At 39.5% G+C, this 22,395-nt stretch overlaps 1 protein-coding gene across 2 annotated transcripts in view; it reads right to left on the bottom strand.

The window, feature by feature from the left end:
* The window catches only part of Unc13b (unc-13 homolog B (C. elegans)), a 180,285-nt gene that overhangs the window by 55,207 nt on the left and 102,683 nt on the right, over window positions 1-22,395 (bottom strand). For both annotated transcript variants that reach the window (XM_013026666.1, XM_013026665.1), the window contains one exon: window positions 20,828-20,918. In XM_013026666.1, the coding sequence (XP_012882120.1) occupies window positions 20,828-20,918 (91 nt within the window). The remainder of the gene's footprint in view (window positions 1-20,827; window positions 20,919-22,395) is intronic.

The raw sequence follows: 22,395 nt of genomic DNA, 5'->3' as shown, positions 1-22,395 counted from the left end.
TCACTTGAATGTGAGGAAGACTTCTAGTCTCCTTCAGGTAGCCTGACAACATGAAGAAGGGCCAAAAGAGTAAAAGAATTAAGGCTTTTCTTTCAAGTGAGGTACAACTCACTTCCAGATCTTCAGGGGCCAGTTTCACTTCAGTTCAGATGTGATAATTTGTCAGGAACAAAACGAAGTTGATTTTCCTATTAGTATGTCAATGAAGGTCACATTAACCTGAGGCCTATCTGCTTCTCCCTCTCAGATCAACATCTTAGGTAGACTCAGCCTAGCTTTATGGACAGTCCTGCTAGTGGCTGGCTGCATGGGAGATAAATTGCATAGCCATTTTCTGTGGCCTTCTGAAGGACTGAAGGTAGAGCTCTTTGGTTCCCTATTTCAATAACAAATAAGAAATTTCCAGCTACAGCTGCCCTATCACCTTTCCTTAGGTCCAAACAAAAAAATTTGTTTTTCATATTAAACAACAACAACAAAAAAACCACCTCTCTAAACCTTCTTCTGAATTGGTAATTAAAGAATTATCTACTGGGGATAAAGATTCCACAAAAGCACCAAACTCACTCAGTCATCGGGTCTCCAGGCTCTAAAGTGGGAGACAAGTTCTTTGAGATGACAGAGGATAAACTAATTACTTCACTCAGAACTCAACAGCATACCAGAAGTCAGAAGGGCATGAAGGCCAACTATGACCAAGAGACCCAATTCACCTTGTTCCTTAGCCTCCCTTTGCTACTAATGTCTACAGGAATGAAATGACAAGGGTCAAACTAGAGAAGGACCATCTCATCTCCATATCAGTTTAAATAAATTAGTACCTAAGCAGTATTCTAGGTACTAAGCTATGTGGCAAGGAGATAAGACATAGCTTCTACTCTCTAATATAATCAGGTTTAGAGAGAGATAGAAACATCAACAATCACACTATGTGTAATACATGTTATTGTCATAGTTGTAAAGCAAGCCAGCAAAACAAAACAGTGTTTAATTCAAGGGGCAAACAATGGGAAGGAAGTGAGAGACAAAACCGGGAGAGGTGGGCTGGGAAGATGGCTTAGAGGTAGAGTGCTTGCTTTGCATGCAGCACCAAATAGCAGAAAAAGCTGGAAGTGGCACTGTGGCTCAAGTGGTAGAGTGCTATAGCCTTGAGCTGAGAGACAGGGCCCAGGCCCAGAGTTCAAGCCCGACAACTGACAAAAACAAAAACAAAACAAAACAAACAAACAACAACAAAAAAAACAGGAGAGGTAAGGCTAGAGAGAAGTAAATGTTTGAGCTGAAATGAAATAAGGAGGCCTAAAAGCCTCCTTCAAACCTAGCCCTATGGTTTCCATCAATGAACTCAGTGCTGTTACTCTGCTCTATCTTGTTGGGCTATCCATTCTGATTCACTCAAAACTTCATGCCAGTAATCTCTAAACTGACCATGCCTTTCTGTATTCTTTTCCTGAGGAAGGCCTAATACTGGGGGCTGGGGGGCAGGGTGGAGTGGAGGGGGGGGATCTGTTGCCCTTTCCAGGAATATCTGCATTTGAAGAGGAACACACAGCAAAACAAATTAACAAAAAAGATTAAAGCTTTAATGATGGAAAGCTGAGAATTAGAGCAGGGAACAGATCTTTAATCATATCTCATGAGCACTGGCCTACCAAAAAACTAAGAAAAAAACTATTTTCTCTGACTTGTCAAATAAACATAATTATAAATGTGACTATTCCTTGTAAAAATTGCCTGTGACCCAAATCTTGGCTTGGATGAAACAACTAGGGGCCTCTGGGAACAGACAAGTATTTTACATTTATATCAAGCAGCCGCTCAATTTGTGTGAAACAATCCCAGTAGGCAGTAAGCAAGACCTCTGAGCCCCACATGGAGGATAGATTATTCCTGGGCTGTTTGCCATCTATGTTATATGATTAATCTGGTAAAAGGAATGCATTTCTAGGGTCACAGCAGGTAGTGGCACTCTTACATGTTAATCTTTAGGAAAGAATCAATGCCTACAGGGTATCTTGTCAGGCCAGTGATCAGGGCACAAGGTATAAGGAATGACTTTAGCTAAGAGGAATTAAGAATTTAGCATGGTCATTCCTAGGACCTGTCAGGAATATGTTGTGCTGGAGCCTACTGAATAATTTTGTTTAACTATCATAGTGCTTTTCTAAATTTTGAATTTCAAACACAATAGGCAGAACAGGAATTCTAGCATCTCAAAAACTCAATTGCCCAAGTATTCGTTTCTTTTTCTTTTCTTTTCTTTTTTCCAGTCCTGGGGCTTGAACTCTAGGCGAGGGTGCTATCCCTGAACTTCTTTTGCTTAAGGCCAGGGCTCTACCACTTGAGCCACAGTACCACTTCTGGCTTTTTCTGAGTAGTTTATTGGGGATACCGAGTCTTATGGACTTTCCTGTCCAGGCTGACTTTGAACTGTGATCCTTAGATCTCAACCTCCTGAGCAGCTAGGATTACAAACAAGAGCCACCTGTACCTGGCTTGCCCAAGTGTTCTTGACATAAAATTGCAGCCTTGTTGTTGTCATAGTCTGAGTGGGAAGTTCTTGCTTAGAGCTATATACTATGCTTAAGTTGTTTCCGAATTTCTACTGCCTAGAACGGGACCTAGCATAAGGCCTGGCACACCGTGAGAACTTAGTGACATAAAAAGAGAAAAGGAGTTGATAGCAGAGCCGAATTAGAATCCAGGTTTCCTTCTTTCTTATCTACTTCTGTTTCCATGGTAACATGCTACCTTCAAGTTCTAGGTTTCCTTCTAGACTGATGTCTTCCAACCTGTTTTCATTGTAAGAACTAAACTGGAAATTCTCCTCAATTATACTTACTCACAATTTTCTGAAACTCAGGACAGAAATGATCAAACTATCAATATCTGGTAAATCTCCAGTATATTAATTATCTGATAGGTATCTGTCCACCGGTAGGGAGAGGTCCTATCATGGTTCCTGTCATCCCTAGAGCTGCTCTGATGGGCCTAGAAGCATTAACCAATAGAAATATAACATGATCCATATATGTTATTTAAATTTTTCTAGTAGCCACAAAAAAGAAGTGAAATTAATCTGAAAGGTTTTATTTAACCTAAAATCCAAAATATTATTTCAACATGAAATCAACATAAAAATTAATTTAATTATATATTTGCATTCCTTTTTCATACGAAGTCTTTGAAATATCATGTGTATGTTATCAGTATAGCACATTTCAAAATAGACTAAAGACCTCAATCACTCAACAGTCACATATAGCTAATGGTTACCTTACTGGACAAGTCTAAAAGGCTAGGGGACAACCAGGTAGTCTTGAAAACCTTGCAGCTACTACAAAAAGCAGGCTGTCATCTCAGTGGCAATAGAATGCTCTGTTTCTGTCACTCATCTTTTTTGCCAGCTCACTTTGATCCTAGCTGGAAGCATCTTTCTATTTTGTGGCCGACTCAGTCCTCAAGGATACAAAGAACCAAGGATACAAAGTAATGAGACCTGAATCCCAATCTTTTCTCCCTCTCAGTCCTATACTTTCTCAGAGTCCTGTAGCTCTATGTAGCTTTGTTGTAGTACTCTGGGAAAAACTACAGATAAACTTGACTACTTCAACAGAAGCTTCCACTTTCACATATAAGGCTCAGAGATCTTACATAGACAAAAGCATAATCTCAATGGAGCTAGATCAAAGGTCCACTAGAGGGACATGTTATAATGGTGTATATATACATATATACACACATATATATGTTTTGGATTTTTGTTTACATTATTCTCATCATAATAACCCTGTGAGAGTTATAATCAGAATTTCATAGAAGAGAAAAATAGAGCTTAGAAATGCTTAGACTTGACCAAAGGCACCAAGGAAGGCTAGGATTTAAAGGTGGGTTTTCAATCTATAAAGTGTAATTCATTACACGTGAATTATATAAATACACATATAAATTCATGTGGTATGAGAGCTGAATTAATACATTAAATAGGACAATATAGCCCCTCCACACACATACAGACAAGGTTGGGAAGGTATTTTAAGTATAGCTAAGAGGAGGAAGGCCACCTAAGTACATGTATAAACACATGAAAGGATAGATGATCTCTATAGATGAAAGTACACAGAAGGAGAGATGTCTTATGTATATTCATGCACGATGAGTAAGAGTTTGTCTACATGTAATATACATTCGGGACAGGAACAAACAGGTAACTTATAAACACATACAGATACATCACTAAGGAGAAACACTGTTTGTACACAAATATGCATATGTCCAGTAAGGTGGATAGGTTATTTGTACACATGCAACAGAGTACCCAGGAGGAATACATGGCCAAAATATCAGCATACAAACAAGTGCACATGAAGATTTTACCCTAGTGCTAAGAATGCTAGTTTTCACCCATTATGATGACCCTTAGCAGCAAGTTGGCTCAAGCAGTTATGTAATTAATGTGGCTGCTCTATATTCCACCCACAAATGCTTTGCTTATGTCCCTGCTTGTCTCCAGTCAGTCATACACTTGATACCACTTACCTTGGCTGCTGCGACCACAATAAGGGTTAAGAAAATGAAAAGAAAAAAATGAAACACATTAAAAGCACGAATTATCACGTTTTACAATGTAATTGCTGCCTTTAAGAGGAAATCCATTCAGAAGCACTTCTTGGTTTGACAGTGAAGCCACAGGATGAACTTTCTGAGCCAAGCACTGCCGTTTGCCCAAAGGACTGAGCCAAGGAGCTATTATTCTCAGTTGCACCCAGCTGGCTGGCTCCACAGTGCAAAGTTGCCGGTAGGAACAATGCCCAGCAGATATATTTCCTCACTGAAGGCGGGGCAGGAATCTCGATGCTGCAAATCTAAGAATCCAAACTGGTCCACACCTCTCTGCACAGGGCGGGATTCTGACCACCAGGCTGATGAAGACAACAGCAGCCAAACTTCAGCTGGATGTGGAATCCTAACTCATTCAATTCCGTGCTTTGAGACTGAGAGGAAAGCAGGGCAGCTCCTGCTCCTGCTGCTGCTCCTCCTCCTCTCCAGCTGCTTCCTGCATGCAACCTCCCATAGGGCACCAGCCCTCCTCACACGTTGCTGGCGCACACACCCCCTTCCCAGCACACTCACGCACACACAACCCTTGCCAACAAGCTCACTCACACACCCTGGGTGAGTCTCTCTCTCTCTCTCTTTTTCTCTCTCTCTCTCTCACTAAATATAGACTCTACTCTCTCCCTTCCCCCATTTCCTTCCTTCTTTCTTCTCTACCCTCTTTCCTTCTCCCCTATCTATCCACTTCTTTCAATATCTAGGCTACAGAATATAAAGAGAAACATAAGACAGTCTGTACTTTGGCAAGATCCTAATTCAAAGGAAAACCAAAACACAGCAAGAAACTGTTGGAGTACAATACAAAGGAGTCTTCCCTTCTACTAAAAGAAGCTCTGCCGGGCGCCGGTGGCTCATGCCTGTAATCCTAGCTACTCAGGAGGCTGAGATCTGAGGATCGAGGTTCAAAGTCAGCCCGGGCAAGAAAGACTGTGAAACTCCTATCTCCAATAAACTACCTGAAAACCGGAAGTAGTGCTGTAGCTCAAGTGGTAGAGTGCTCGTCTTGAGCTGAAGGCAAGGACAGCACCTAGGCCCAGAGTTCAAGCCTCAGGACGGCCAAAAAAAAAAAAAAAAAAGAAGCTCTAGGTTGGTTGGGTTTTGTGTATATATATTCTGCTGTCAGTCTTTGGGAAGGCGGACAGGTAAAGTGCCCAATTGAAGTTCACATCAAGTAGTACAGTCTTCCCAGAGTACACATGAACTACAGAGTTCTGATAACTACTGCAAAATAATCCAGAAATTAGAATTTTCTCTAGACTGCCAAGTCAGTGAGTAGGAAGAAATGGGGGGGGGGGTGATTTAGCTGAGCAAGCAAAGAGAGACCCTTAACTATAGAAGTCAAAGATGACATTAGAATCCAGATTTCAGAACTTGGTAACCTAAAGTACTATTACATTGACCAAAAGCTATCTAAGGTTCAGGATCTGTTTGCATGCACCCAAATTTCCCCAATCTCCTTGGCCAATAGCTGCCTTATCTCCCTGGAGACTTTGCTAGCCCATTGCCTCTCACATGGTCCTTCTTCCTCATAATTCAACCATTCTAGTTAGGATTCATGGAAAAATGAATGTCATCATCTTCATAACAACATAATGTTCAAGTATATGCAAGGGACCCTTGAAGCTGTAGGCCATAAAATGCCAAGATCATAAAATATGATGCCTCTTTCTAGTCTACAACCACAGGTCTGGATTTTTTTTTTAAATTGCTTTCTCTGCCTAGAGAACCTCAGAATCGTCAGTATAGAGACATGATCAGCCAGTTATCTAGTGAAGTCATTCTTCTCTACCTTCCCTGAACTTGATTAAAAAAATTAGGCCTCAGGCCAACAGTGGTAGGCAATGCCCAGGCTAGGCTCCCAAATCCTTTACCTGCCATATTGTGTGACAATCCAGAATAGAATGTAGCCTCTTTAGCCTAGGAATTAGGTAGTCTATGGGGACTACCTTAGGATCTATCACTGTAGAACTAACTGGTAATTCTATATGATGGATAAAACAAGCTTTTAAATTAGCAATGATTTCCTTGGCTTATCCAAGATCCTAAGGCACAAAGACTGATTTCAAAGCTATCATTTGCCTCTCTACTGCCTTCTTCCAATAACATTCCTTCCCCTTAAACCAAAGAAGAAAATTTAAATTCCAAAGAATGCTAAACATCCCATTTCTTAACCATCTACCTCATTATGCAGCCAGCACTGACAGCAGAGCAAATACCTCCTAACCCAGTTGGAGCTGGCTGGATGACAGAAGAGATAAGGGCTGACAGCAAAACTATAACCACATCTAAATACAGAGAAAAAATAACTTGAAAACTGTCAACTTTCAGTGGAAGTCACAGCCAATTTATAGTGGAGTTTCCCAGAGTTGAGCCAGGAGAAAGAGGTAAAAGGTTTAAAACAAGAAATATGGGGAAAGCTGATTAAATCAGAATTCCTTCCCCAGCATAAAAAGCCAAGAGCAGTGAGTAGTTATCAGGTTTGGAGCTGAGCACTCTAAGATGAAAAGAAGTTGACTATCTCAAGACTGAGGTTGATCTCCCAAGCTAAGACTTGGCCAGTCCTATCTATAGGGCCTGCCTGAGACCCTGGGTGTTATTCTAAAGGTTAATGGATCCTGTCTTGCCCAACTGCCTACCAAACACATCCAAAGCATCATCGAAGCAGCTTGGGATCCACAGAAAAATGAAAGGTTAGATGTATATTTAGGACACTGGACACAACCAATTTTGCTACCTTTATAGTCTTCAAATTTCACATGAGAGCTCATTTGGCTTTGATAGCAAATTACCCTTGTATCTTACTATCTTCTCATGTTTCAGCAAAAGTAAGGGGAAAAAATGGAAAAATGGTAAACAGCAGTCAATATAAGCTCTGAGAGGGGCTCTGTCAATCATCATTCTACAAAATATCAGATATCATATGGCCAGAGAATAACAAGCCTCCTTTGGCAAAGGTAGGTCATTTCCATTTCCTGAACCTTGTAAACACGAATGTAGCCTCTGTCACATTAGATCTGGCCCTTGGGAATCCTAGGTAAGCTAAGAGGATGAGGTGCTTCTTCAAGTAAGAAATAACACAGCACCCACCTCAGCTGGGAAACTTTTTCAGCACAAGGCTGCTTAAGAGCTATCTGGGCAGAAACAGAAAAACAGATTGGGTTAAGAAGGGAAAGGCATTTATCCAGAAGCTGTGAAATGCTCTCAACAGACATTCTCAAGGTCTGGTTCCCAATTTAAATCTTTGCAGGGATCTTTGCCTAGAGACAGATGAGTCAAGATGGAAATTCAACATGAAACACTGACACTCACGCAGAGTTGTGGGAAGGTTCAGAGCAGCAGGAACACTAAAGGGGAGCTGAATGGGTGGGTTACTCAGAAGACCACCTGGTGCACAAAATTCCTTGTTAACTAAAGCAACTAAGTGGTGTCACAGGGACATTGGAGGAGGGCCTCGCCAATTACATTTCTCCCCGCATACAGCCAATCTATGTCTCCCCACAGCCAGATATAACTTGTTTGGAAGCAAAGAACATGTCCACTCCAAACCTGGCTTTCCTTTTCAAGAATTACTACTTGATCCTAGGAGAGTCAGGACCAGCAGATGCCTACCAAATATCTTATCATAGTTACATAACATGGTGCAAATGATTGGGGGGGGGTCCCCAAGTCTATTTATGTAAAAATTAAGGAGTCAGTGAGAATTAAGAAATCAGTCTGTATTTTCTTCCCTTACCACTAAAAAAGGCCAGAAGCAACACGAAGAAGCTGACAGGTAGATACACAGCTAAGATTTGCTTCAGGTATAAGGAAAATTGTTCATTCTAGTGCCTTAGAAAAGTCCAGTTTCTACAGAATTATGCTGTGCCTAAACTACTCAGAAACTATATACAAACAAAGAATGATGAGCAATGGGAAGTGATCCTCTTTCTTCCCTCAGGAATATGCCACCCCAGGGGAATGATGAACCTGGCAAGAGATGTGCTGATGTGCTAAGACATAGCTGCTAAGCAGCCTAAATCAGACCCGACAACCTGCAAAGTAGGCCTAAGGAATAACAAATTGCTGACAAAGCTCAGTCCTGCAATCAGGTCAATCACTATACCTTATTAATAAAATTTTGAGCATAAAGAACTAATAAACAAAGTCATCGGGAATGTCCAGTTAAACAGGTTTTTGGCCTGGCCTGCCAAAGACTGTGGTCCCATATCATTTTAGGACCAAATGATTAAAAACTCTTTTTTTTTTGGGGGGGGGGTCCATCCTGGGGCTTGAACTCTGCCTAGGTGCTGTCCCTGAGCTCTTCAGCTCAAGGCTACTGCTCTACCACTTGAGCCACAACACCACTTCCAGTTTTTCTGGTGGTTAATCAGAGATAAGAGTCTCATGGACTTTCCTGCCAGGGCTAGCTTTGAACCACAATCCTCAGATCTCAGCCTCCTAAGTAGCTAGGATTACAGGCATGAGCCACCGTGTCTGGCTGGTTAAAACCTCTTAATCAAGACAGCATCTATATTACTTCACTTGCACATAACCCTGGTCAAAAGTCATAGCTTGTATACTTAGGACTAATGCAGGTCCTGAATTAGTATCTATTTATATATGCATCCAACCAATCTACAGATGGCTTCAATCTGTATAACCAAGGGGAGCCATGGTGCCAAGTGCTGATGATTCTCTAAGAGAAACCCAATAAATGAAATTTCTTGTTTATTTAAAATTTGAAAATTCATGGAGAAGAGAGTATCTTATTACTAAAAGGTGACTGACTGACTTGATCAAATACTCCTTTTAGTTCTTTCTGGCTTGTTCTGAGATTTGTCTTAAGCCAAGCCTAAATCTGGAGCAGTGTCTTGGCTTAGGCCTCTGTCACTATTAGCTTTTAGAAAATATAAATAGCCAGTGTGTAAATCTCTGTCTCTGGATTAATGAGAGACCCCAAGGAGGAAGTTATTTCCTACAGGATTTTCCATATATTAAAAAATGTCAGGTGTTGAATACTGAATTATACACAGGAAGATAATGTAGACAGGGAAAAACAGGCAAGTGTCAAGGGCTCATGCCTATAATTCTAGCTACTTAGTAGGCTGAGATTTTAGAATCAAGATTTGAAGCCAGACCAAACAGATAAATTCTTATCTCCAATTAGCCACCAAAAAAAAAGCCAGAAGTAGAGTTGTGGTTCAAGTAGCAAAGCACCAGCCTTGAGCAAAAAAAAAAAAAAGTTAAGGGACAGTGAGTACGTAGGCCCCAATACTGCCCCCAACACACACACACACACACACACACACACACACACACACACGAGTAAAAGAAAACATTTCAAATTAAAGCAGTAAAAATTACTTTGGTACTTAGTATAGGCTGAACTATAATAGAAAATAAATTTTAAGCCCCCTCCTCAAAACCTATATGTTGATATCTCACAAGATGATAGAATTTTGGGAGATGGGGCCATTTAAGGTCAGTAATTATGATGGCAGAGACTTCATGAATGAGATCAATGCTGTTTCAAAAATAGATCCGAGGGAGCTCTTTCATTCTTTCTGCCATATGATACATAGTGAGAAGGTGACATTTGTAGATTAGAGCCTGGCTCTCACCTGACACTGAACCTGCCAGTTCCTTGATCTTGATTCTCCACAACCAGAACTATAAGAAACAAGTGTTTGTTGTTTACAAAGCACTGAGTTTTAAGTATTTGGCTCTAGTAGCGTGAATGGACTTCAACAAACTGTGTTATTTATTGCCTCTCCCTTCCCACAAATGTATACATTGAAATGCTATCCCCCATTATCTCAGAATGGTCCCTTCTTTGGAGATAAGGTCCTTATAGAGGTAAACAATGAGGTTCAAAGAGTCAGCCCTAAGCCCGTAAGACTGTTATCATTATGCAAAGGGGAAATTACACTGGGCACAGTGGTACATTCATGTGATTTTAGTATTAGGAGGCAAAGGCAGGAGGATTGTATTTTAAGACAGTCTGGACTATCTAGTCAGAACATGTCTCAGAAAAGTATAGCAGAGATTTGATCTTAAAGATAGAAGGATGACATGGGGAGAAAAAGGGACCATTTACAAGCCAACAAAAGGACTGTGACAGATCCTTCCCTCATCACCTTCAGAAGGAACTAACCCTTACTTTGATTTTGGATTTCTACCCTACAGAATTATTGATATAAGAAAGCTTTGTTGTTTTAAGCTAGCTAGTATGGCAAACTTAGAAAACTAAAACCTTTCAAAAATACTAATTCCAGCCAGGCGCTGGTGGCTCATGCCTGTAATCCTAGCTACTCAGGAGGTTGAGATCCAAGGATCGCGGTTCAAAGCCAGCCTGGGCAGGAGAGACTGTGAGACTCCTATCTCCAATAAACCACCAGAAAACTGGAAGTGGCGCTGTAGCTCAAGTGGTAGAGCGCTCACCTTGAGCTTAAGAGCTGAGGGACAGCGCCCTGGCCCAAAGTTCAAGCCCCACGACTGACAAAAAAAATACTAATTCCATAAAAAAATAAAAATAATAAACAACTAAGTATTCTGTGAGGCATGATAAAATGATAATATCTTTGTTCTGAGGGAGTTCATAACCTAGTGGAGGAAATGTTATAGCATAGGGCAATTGTTATACATTTCAAGGGAGGGTAGTGTCAGTCTGTGCTTGCATGACTACAATGCAATTTACTGAGAAAGGAAATATAAAAGAGGATGTGGAGGAGGAAGACAAAATGATGAGTATAGTCTGAACATGTTGTATGAGGTGCCCACAGGCAACTGGATATGCAAGTCTGGGACTCATGAAAGATAACTGGAATTTGCAGTTTAGGATTCATTAGTAACAGGTAAAAACATGGGTGAGATTATCTAGGTAAGAAAGGGAAGTGAAAAAGAGAACCCTAGAAATGATCAAGTTTTAGGAAGCAAACAGAAAGGAGAATTACTATGTAGGAGATAAAGATGTAATTGTTAAAAATAAGAAAAAGATTGAAAGTGAAGATAAAACAAATGCCAAGGAGGAAGACTGTCTTAGGGAGAAACCAGTCAACAGGTTTTTGGTGGTTTTTTTTTGGGTCCGGTTGTGGGGCCTGAACTCTGGGCCTGGGCGCTGTCCCTCAGCTCTTCAGCTCAAGGCTAGTGCTCTACCACTTGAGCCACAGCGCCACTTCTGGCTTTTTGCTTATGTGGTGCTGAGGAATCGAACCCAGGGCCTCATGCATGCAAGGCAAGCACTCTACCACTGGGCCACCTTCCCAGCCCCAAGTCAACAGCTTTTAATCTTTCCTGTCATGGGAAAAGAAATGCTCCGGGGTGTTGATTTTCATGTAGAATGATCTTCCTAATTAGTCATCTTTGGATATATTTGGTATGTACTGAATAAACACATTTTCATAGCACACTTGACAATAACAGTCTAAAGAATGAATATAAGTATCTCTTCCCATCAACTTCAAAGAGTCATATTTTATATACTATGGAAAGTTAGGATATGCTCATTTTGAATTTGGTGGTAAACATCAGCTGTACTATTGAACACAACTTGTCTCTTATAAGGAGCCATGGCTCTCCTTGATGACAGTGTGACGCAAGTTATCCTTAGATTTCCATCTTTCTAAGCTCATTTTATTTCTTGAACATTTCCCAATATTTAATAACAATTGCTAACTTAGTATCTTCTGGGAGTCCATCTGTTAAGAATTCTCTGACCACCCTAATCCAACAGGCTTGCTCTTTGCTTTTGAAGTCCTAAGGCAAGTTATATTACATGCGTTAATCATTCATTTTGCAATCAAAGGATTATGATTGTTTTGTAATACTACTTTATGTTTTTAAATATTTATTCCTCAAGACATTGATGATTATCTACTAAACATTAGGAGCTATGCTAGGAATTGGCATTAGTGGCTGACCTCAGTATAGAAAAGGAATTAAAAGCCTGTATATGCAAGGAAAATTCAAGTGGAAAGCAGATGTAATATGAATATAGATGGCCAAGGAAAGAACCTTTGAAACTCTGAACTAAGTATTTTTCCCCTTATTCTTATTGTAAAGCTGATGTACAAAGGGGTTACAAAAGTCAGGTAATGCATATGTTTCTTTTTGAAGAGTGTCACCTCTTCCCTTCTTTCCTCCTAGTTTTTCCCTCCCAACCCCCGCCCTCCTCACAAGTTGTATAGTTCATCTTCAACATAGTGTCTAGTGAGTATCGCTGCTACATTGGTTCAGTCTTTATCCCACCATTTCTGTGCTTCCTCTTACCATCCCCAAAACAGACAAACTTCCCTACAGACAAAAGGTACATCAATTGAAAACAGCAACAAAGGAGAAAAAAAAAGCAAAATAACAAAAAAATCTCTTGTCTCCATTTCTTGGAAAACTAAGTATTTATATCTACATATATTAGGCCCCCGTGGCATATTAGGCAGATAATGTCAATGTCTATGCTTAATTCCTAAGACTTCTGATTCAAACCTCTGCCAGACCTCCTACCTTAATAAGCCAGGATGGATCAACAATCTCTCTTTACAGATTATGAAAGCAAAAATAGATAAATGGTACTACATTAAACTAAAAAGTTTCTGAATAGCAAAGAAAACAGTAAACAAAATGAAAAGGCAACCTAGGAACTTAGAAAAATATCTATAATAATGTATTTTATAAGGTTAATATTTAAATTTTACAAGAAACCTTTAAAACTCAATAATGTAATTTTTTTTTTTTTGTCTTGGGGCTCGAACTCTGGGTTTGGGCGCTGTCCCTCAGCTCTTCAGCTCAAGGCAAGCCACAGCACCACTTCTGGTTTTCTGGTGGTTTATTGGAGATAAGAGTCTCATGGCCTTTCCTGCCCCGGCTGGCTTTGAACCTTGATCCTTAGATCTCAGCGTCCTGAATAGCTAGGATTATAGGCGTGAGCCACAGGCACCCGGCAATAATGCAATTTTTAAACTAGCAAAGGACCTGACAAGACATTTTGCCAAAGAAGACATAAAAGTAGCCAACAGGCATATGAAAGGTGCAAAACACCACTAATGCAAAGTGAAACCACTATGCAATGCCACCTAACACTAAAGACAACTATCATCAAGAAGACAGGAGAAGACAAGAATAGGAATAAGGAATTTATACTTCCACCTAGTACCAACAGATAGAGATGTAAATGAACATAGCAAGTATGGAAACACCATAGAGATTCCTAAAGAAATTTAAAATATAATTACAGTATGACTCAGCAATCCCTCTTTTGGATATATGAAATCACCATTTCATAAAAATATCTGTATTCCTATGTTGGTTGCAATGTTTTTCCAATAGCCATGAAATAAAAACAACCTAGGTACCTATTGGTAAATTAATAAAATATGGTATTTGTATATGTAAAATACACGAACATAATAGAATTTTAAAAATTATGATTCTATAAGGATCATGGTTTGAAGCCACCCAAGGCAGAAAAATCTGTGAGACTTTAATCCCATTAAACAGTAGAAAGCCAGGCATGGCTGAAGTATTCAAACACTAGCAGTGGACAAGCAAAGAAAGTGTGAGTTCAAACCCTAGTACCAAGAGAAAAAAAAAAAAGAGCACAGAAAGCAAAAGAGCAAGATCTAACAAATTATCTTAGTGGGAGGCATGTGAAAAGGAAGAATGAAGTTACACTGTGATTCTGAGTGGGTGTCTGCAGAATGATGTTGATATTAATACAAGCAGAGAACAAAAGAAAAAGAGTAGGCCAAGGAGGAAAGTTTTGAACACTTGGAAATTGTGAATGCAACTATATATGAAGGACAAAGCCATATCAAAAAAGAAAGGCTACTCCATTATATTTGGGAGTCATCTGCATAGAAATCTAGCTGGAAGTCTGTTGGCTGCTTAGTACAGTAGCTGCCACACAGCAATGACTCAATTGAAGACTCCAAAAAAAAAAAAAACAGCAGCTGTGGAGATCTGGGATTAAACAAAGTATCTGAAGAGCTAGACTGGTAACAAATTTCCAGTATGCATAGGTCCTGGGTTTGATTCTAGCAGTGGTGGGAGACTGTAGAAAAAGACAGGAGTAAAAAAGGAACCAGTAAGATGAAAAAAAAATGAAAAAAGAAGACAAAAAAGGGAAATTACAAAAAGTAACTGTTTTTAGCATTACGAAGTGCTACAGAGAAAATGAGACTGAGCCAAAAAAAGTACCTGAGAAGTATTTAGCTAAATATTTTAAGTAGTAAGCTGTTAATTATTTCTACCTCCCTGATAACCTATAAGCTGCTGTAGGGTTCAAAAAATCTTTTTTAATTTAATTTTATTGTCAAGGTGATGTACAGAGGGATTAAAGTTACCATAAGGTAGTAAGTACATTTCTTGTCGAACTTCTTAGCCCCTCAGTCATTTTTCTCTCACTTTCCCTCCTCCCCATTCCCTACTCCAAGTTGTACAGTTCATTTCCAACATATTGTCTTGTGAATATCACTGTTGCCTTGGTTCGCCCTTTGTCCTTTGTCTCACCACTTTGTTGTTCCCCTTCCCTTCCCCAATCCAGATAAACATGTATGTGTGTATGTATGTATATATATATATATATATATATATGTAAAATACCCAGGGCACCAAAATCAAATACAGTGACAACAGGGGAAAAAAAACACAAGAGAAAAAGAAATCACATAGTACATTAAAAACAACAACAACAAAGAAAAACCTCTCATTTCCATGTCTTGGAGTTCATTTCTCTTAGCATCATCTTATATGGTCATATGTACATAGCTATTGAGCTATTTTGCTCATCTGCTAGGACTATCCTAGACATATACTAATTATTATAAATGAGGGAAAACATGAGATATATATTTCTTTGGGTCTGGCTTACTTCATTTAATATGATTTTTTCCAAGTCTTTCCATTTCCTTACAAATGGGGCAATGTCATTCTTTCTGATGGAAGCATAGAATTCCATTGTGTATATATACCATATTTTCTTGATCCATTCATCTACTGAGCGGCATCTGGTTTGGTTCCATATCTTAACTTTGATAAAAAAAAAAAAAAAGGCTGCAATAAACAAAGTTGTGCTGGTAGCTTTAGTATGGCCTTGTATAGCTAGCAAGATAAATAGAAAGCCCACATATTGGGAGATCTTCACTAGCCATACAACAGAAAAAGGCCTCATATCTAAAATATACTTAGAACTTGGGGCTGGGAAGGTGGCTCAGTGGTAAAGCACTTGCCTTGCATGTTTGAGGCCCTAGATTCGATTCCTCAGCACCCATAAGCAAAAAAAAAAAAAAAGCCAGAAGTGGTGCTGTGTCTCAAGTGGTAGAGCACTAGACTTGAGCTGAAGAGCTGAGGGGCAGTGCCCAGGCTCAGAATTCAGGCCCACGACTGGACCCAAAATAAAATATACTTAGAACTAAAAAAATTAAATCCCATCAAAACAAATCCTTAAAGAAACAATTGCCCCATTAATAAGTGGGCTAAAGACTTAAAGAGAGACTTCTCTGAAAAGGAAATAAGAATGGCCAATAAACACATGAAGAAATGTTCAACATCTCTGGCCATAAAAGAAATGCAAATCAAAACAACATTGATATTCCATCTCACTCCAGGCTATAATCAAGAAATCTAATAACAACAGATGCTGGAGGGGATATAGCCAAAACGGAACCCTACTACACTGTTGGTGGAGTGTAAACTTGTTCAACCACTCTGGAAAGCAGTGTGGAGGTGCCTCAAAAGACTAAACATGGAGCTCTCCTATGACCCAGCAATCCCACTTCTAGGCATTTACCCAAATAACAAAAAACAAAAACAAAAACCACACCTTAAAAGTAACCTCAACAGCCAGGCATGAGTGGCTGATACCTATAATCCTAGCTACTCAGGAAGCTGAGATCTGAGGATCATGGTTCAAAGGCAGCCTAGACAGGAAAGCCCATAGAGACTTATCTCCAATTAACCATCAAAAATGTTGGAAGTCATCGTTGGCTCAAGTGGTAGAGCACTAGCCTGGAGGAAGAAAGCTTAGGGACAGCACCTAGGCCCTGAGTTCAGAGCCCCAGGAGCAGCACAAAATAAAACAAAAACAACAACAAAAAATACTTCTTTCTGTTGCTCTGGAGACCCAGCTGGTATTGCCAACTTCTTCAGACAAGCAAGAGGAAAAGGAAAAAGGGAGAGTTAGGGCACAATGGAAGGAAATTTAAACGGTGGAAAATTCAACGAAGTACTAAGTTAAAAAGAAAATGGGCTGAGAGAATATATATTTTTTTTCTTTATTTTTTTGGTTGGTCAGGGGCCTTGAACTCTGGGCCTGAGCACTGTCCCTCAGTTCTTCAGCTCAGGGCTAGCGCTCTACCACTTGAGCTACAGCGCCACTTCCAGTTTTCTGGTGGTTTATTGGAGATAAGAGTTTCATGGACTTTCCTGCCCAGGCTGGCTTTAAACCGAGATCCTCAGATCTCAACCTCCTGAGTAGCTAGGATTACAGGCGTGAGCCACGGGCACCCGGCTAGTTCATATATTTTAAAAGGAATTGTAATCAAAAGTGGAAAACAGTAATTGGAAATGGCAGAGAAAGCCAAAGAAAAACAAGCATTAAGTACTCCTGACCTAGAAATACTTAAACAAAAAGGCACTGCTTTCATTAAAAAGTGCTTGACAATACAGCCAGGCTTCAATCAAGATCAGAAAGTAGAAAATATTTTGTTTCTGGTCACAGATATCAGGTAGGAGCTATTCAATTGGTCAAAAGATAAAAAGCCTGTTGGAAGTGAGGGCTGGGTCAGCATTCAAGGCAACATCTAGGTCCCTTTGAGGAAGGTTTCTCTGGTCCATGAAGCTGTAGTACAGCTGTGCTTGGGGAAAACTTACTAAGAGTTCTAAGAGTAGTGCCACAGGCTGTTATTCAGAATGATCTTTAAATATTCACCTTTTGGGGAAGGATTTGGTGGTACATATCTGTAATCCCAGCTAGCCAAAAGACAGAAATAAGAGGACAACAGTTTGAGACCAGCCAGAAAAAAAGTATGGGAACCTATCCAAAAACAAATAAAAAATAAAAAGGGCTGGGGAGGGATGAGTCAAGTGCTAGCATGAAGCCCTGAATTCAAACCAAATAAAGAGGGGAAAAGCAACATTTTAAAGATCCATCAACAGGAGACAGAATATATAAATTATAGCACATCCACAGAAAGAAATACTATGTAGCTATTTTAAAAAGCAGTAGTTCTATTTGTGCTACTAGAAAACTATGTAGTTCTTAATAGAGCAGTAGCTCTATTTGTACTTAAATAGAAATTCAAAGATACAGTAGTAAATGAAAAAAAGCAAGATAAAGCAAGTGTGTATAATGTATGTACCTACATACGCATTTATTTTACACATATGCTTATAAATGTGTGGATTATCTCTGGACTCTTTCACAGACAGGTAACAATATAATTTAGATAACTAAAAGGAAGTAGGAGGTAAACTTTATATTACACACCTTTTTAATTTTATATATTCATATGTTTTACTCATCAAAGACATTCTTTAATATTTTTCCATATATATATATGTATATATATATATATATAGTAAAGGTGATGAACAGGGGTGTTACAGTTATATAAGTAAGGTAATGAGTACATTTCTTTTTGAACACTGTTACCCCCTCCCTCATTTTCTCCAATCTTAATATTTTTGTGTTATAATAGCAATGGTAGGGAGAGGGTTGACATAGTATGAGGAAAAGGAGGGATTAGAAGCTGATGGTTTCCATGAAGGCTAAGAGTTGTAGTGGAAATTAAGATAGGTGGTCAAGATCAGAGAAAATCCTGGACTTTTTAAGATAATGGAAAGGGTGCTTTCCTTGTTAAATCTTAAAAGGTGGGTTCCTATAGGGTCCTGTTATCTTTGAGCTTCGTACTCCTTCTGGAGAGAAGAGATCTCTCTCTTTCAGGGCTTCAATTATAGGATAAATAGGTAGTCTCTGTTTGGGACAGAGGTACTGGTTAGAAGAGAACTATGCAGACATGGTTGACTTGCTCTTGGTCCTAGTGATCACACCTGAGAAAATGATGATACATTTCTCAGACTGACCTGCTGCAATATTGAATCTCCTGTTATAGCTCCATTTAATCATAAACCTACTTATTTGCTCAGTTCTGTCCCTGCTTTCCAAGGCTCTCTTTCTTCACTTTCAACAGCCAAAGAGTTCCTGTCAAACCTTCCTTATAGCCTATCCTCATTCCTTCTCCTTCACTGTCCCTTCCACCTGGAACACCCACCCACCTGCTGCCATGGCAGTCTCTGTTTCTAGAGCTAAAAGTCTCACCTCCTCCCCCAGATTTTTCTGCAGCTAAACCAAATAAGGTACAGATTCATATCCATTTCCACCCACACTACCCACATTACTGCTTCATCAGCATTAACAATGTCATCAAACACTTATTAAGTGCATATGCCCAGTGCTTCAGAGGATACAGAAATGACCCTATATAATCTCTTCTCTCAAGTTGTTGCCAATCTTATAGGAATGATTTAAGTGCAGCTTTGGCAGTTTCTCAAAGTGTATCTAATACAATATCAGCCAACTACAAATGACTATAAACTTTTTTTTTTGGGGGGGGGGGTCTGGTTGTGGGGCCTGAACTCTGGGCCTGGGCACTGTCCCTCAGCTCTTCAGCTCAAGGCTAGCGCTCTACCACTTGAGCCACAGTGCCACTTCCGGCTTTTTTCTTTTATGTGGTGCTGAGGAATTGACCCCAGGGCCTCAGGCATGCAAGGCAAGCACTCTACCACTGAGCCACCTTCCCAGCCCCTTTGTTTTGTTTTGTTTTGCTTTCAGATACTGAAACTTGTAATCCTAGCTACACAAAGGCTGAGATCTAAGGATCATGGTTCAAAGTCTAAGAGACTCTTATCTCCAATTAGTCACCAAAAAACTGGAAGTGGTGCTGTGGCTTAAGTGGTAGAGTGCTAGCCTTGAACTGAATTGCTGAGGGACAGTGCCCAGGCTCCGAGATCAAGCCCTACAACTGACCAAAAAAAAAAAAAAAAGATACTGAAAAATAGCATTTTGGCATTATGTATCAAAATTTTTAAAGTGCATATTCCCTAGATATATTTATATACATATGAAATGGCATTCTTAAAAGGTGTCTCATTATAAAATACCTTGATATAGCAAATGACTTGAGATAACCAAATGAATATCAATAGTAGGTAAATAACTGTAGAACATTCACACTATAGAATATTATGCAGCTATAAAAAAATAAAAATTGCTCTTAGTGCTGAAAGAGAAGCAAAAAGGCAAAATACACTCTCATGTATAATACACTACCCTATACAAAAGGGGAATCAGAGTATATATTCATATATATGTGTTTATGTTTGCACAAAAATTACAATGATAATTAACTAAAATCATCATCTTAGGTAGAAGGGGAAGGGGAAACATGGATGGAAGTTCAATTACTAGGTGGAAAGGGAATCCCTCAACCAGGCTGCCTGCAAATCTCATCTTAAACATAAATGGCACAATCTAAACTCTGGTTATCTTTCTCCTATGACAACTAATAATCAGTAGTTCTACCATGCTAAACATACCTTTGTTATTCTTTATTCTTAGGGAAATATGAGAGATATTTGGGAGTGATCAAATATCATGTCTTCAATTGTCTCTCAAATGTTTAGAAAAAGACTGATGCATTATGATGCCACTGTTTTTGCAACTTTTCCTTAAGTGTTGAATTAATTTTAAAGGGTATATTTACACATGTGAGTTTGCTTTTCATTTTTAATATCTGCCAAGTTTTATACTAGTGGCAACCACCTGTCATTTAAAAACATCCTTTTTGCCAGAAGATCTCCTATCTACTGACATACTGAGAAGGACAAATAAGGACAGTAGTATTTGAAATGGCTGGCTAAGAAAAATAACAGTCAAACTAAGAAACTGTGAAATAGTCCTCTATCCTAACTTCAAACTAAAATGGCAACAAAGAGATGGTAGCACTGAGAATAAGCATAGAACTTCAAATTTCAAATTCTCACCTTCTATTTAATTTCTCTTAATCAGCACAGAAAAAAATCAAGGCTACCTCCCATCTCTTAAAGCTCTGGCTTGTCATGCATTCCCAGAAGTACACTGTAAGAAGATGACTAATCACTGAGAAGCTTCTCCAGCACCATATGTCTACCATTTTCAAAGGAAAAATTTTCCCAACCATTATTGAAACAGAATTCCTACCTCCTGCAGCTGGAGTCGGACCTTGGTAACTGCTCGGATCCAGTGCGCTCTGGCTTGGGTAAATGGTGAAGATGCATTCTCCTCAGGAAGACTTGTAACAAAGAAGAATATTTCTTAAAAATAGTTAAGGTCACAAGGTGACAGAACTGAAGTCAAAATTGCAAAATATCTAAAATAAAACATTTGTAATCATGCCTATACTTGTTTAGTGATTCTTCTGAATACTTAATGTAAAAACAATTCTTCTCTAAATGACAACTCCTTTTAGCTTTCATCTGTTCCCACTCTTCTTTTTTTTCCCCATTTACTCAATGAGGTGGCTCACTGGAAAGGGAGAAATGGTAAGGGCCCTAAGTCAATGAGTCAATGTCAAAACTAGAAACCCAGCAGAGAGAGAAGTATAAAATAAGCTTTTCAGGCTGGGAAGGTAGCTCAGTGGTAGAACACTTGCCTTGTATGCATGAGGCCCTTGGGTCGATTCCTCAGCACCACATAAGCAAAAAGAAAAAAGCTGGAAGTGGCGCTGTGGCTCAAGTGGTAGAGCATTAGCCTTGAGCTGAAGAGCTGAGGGACAACACCCAGGCCCAGAGTTCAGGCTGTACTACTGGACCAAAAAAATAATAATAATAAGCTTTTCAATCCCTCTTTGGAGACCACCAGCCTCCACGAGAGGTTTTCATAGCTTTCTTTTTTTTTTGGGGGGGGGTGTCTGGTTGTGGGGCCTGAACTCTGGGCCTGGGTGCTGTCCCTCAGCTCTTCAGCTCAAGGCTAGCACTCTACGACTTGAGCCACAGCACCACTTCCGGCTTTTTTCTTTTATGTGGTGCTGAGGAATCGAACCAAAGGCCTCAGGCATGCAAGGCAAGCACTCTACCACTGAGCCACCTTCCTAGCCCCTTTCATAGCTTTCTTACAACAAAATTTTATTCCTGCAAATCCTTCCTACTTCACTAAGTATTTTGAAAGACTTACCAACACTGAGACTACATACATAAAAAGTGCCAAGAAAGAAAATCACAGCTTTTCATGATTGTGTTCCTTGAGCTTCCTCAGGGACATCTTTGTAAAATGAACAATAAATATAATAAAATTTATTTGAGACAGAAACTCTACTTTGTATTAGAACAAGTAATCATCCAGGCTCTTAATTTAGTAATAATGCTTCTCCTTCCTCCCATTGGACCCTATAGCTAAAGTAGCAGACAAATATCTACCACCTATGTATGCAAAATATATCCTAGGCTCTGATACCATCTACATGAATTCAGTGTTCTAAAACACTTGAAAGTAGGTCTGACCAAAATAGAACTGGGCTTCATGTACACAGCTAAGTCCGGAGAAGACACAAGTAGAGAAGAGCAAGTACTCATGTTGGACATATCCACTTCTCTACCAAAAACTTCAGCCCTGACCATTTAACTGCCAAATTTAAGGTCCACAAAGAACCAGTCTTTCAGTGAGTTATCAATCCAATAAAAAGGCTAGGCTAGAGCTCTGTCTCCTGACCATCTCACCTATTAGATGAGCCATAAAAGATGACTAAAAACTAAGAATGATCCAGGCATGGT

Source organism: Dipodomys ordii, unplaced genomic scaffold (genome assembly GCF_000151885.1).
Source record: "Dipodomys ordii isolate 6190 unplaced genomic scaffold, Dord_2.0 Scaffold95, whole genome shotgun sequence".
Taxonomy (NCBI): Eukaryota; Metazoa; Chordata; class Mammalia; order Rodentia; family Heteromyidae; genus Dipodomys; species Dipodomys ordii.
This window is presented reverse-complemented; position numbering and strand designations above follow the sequence as displayed.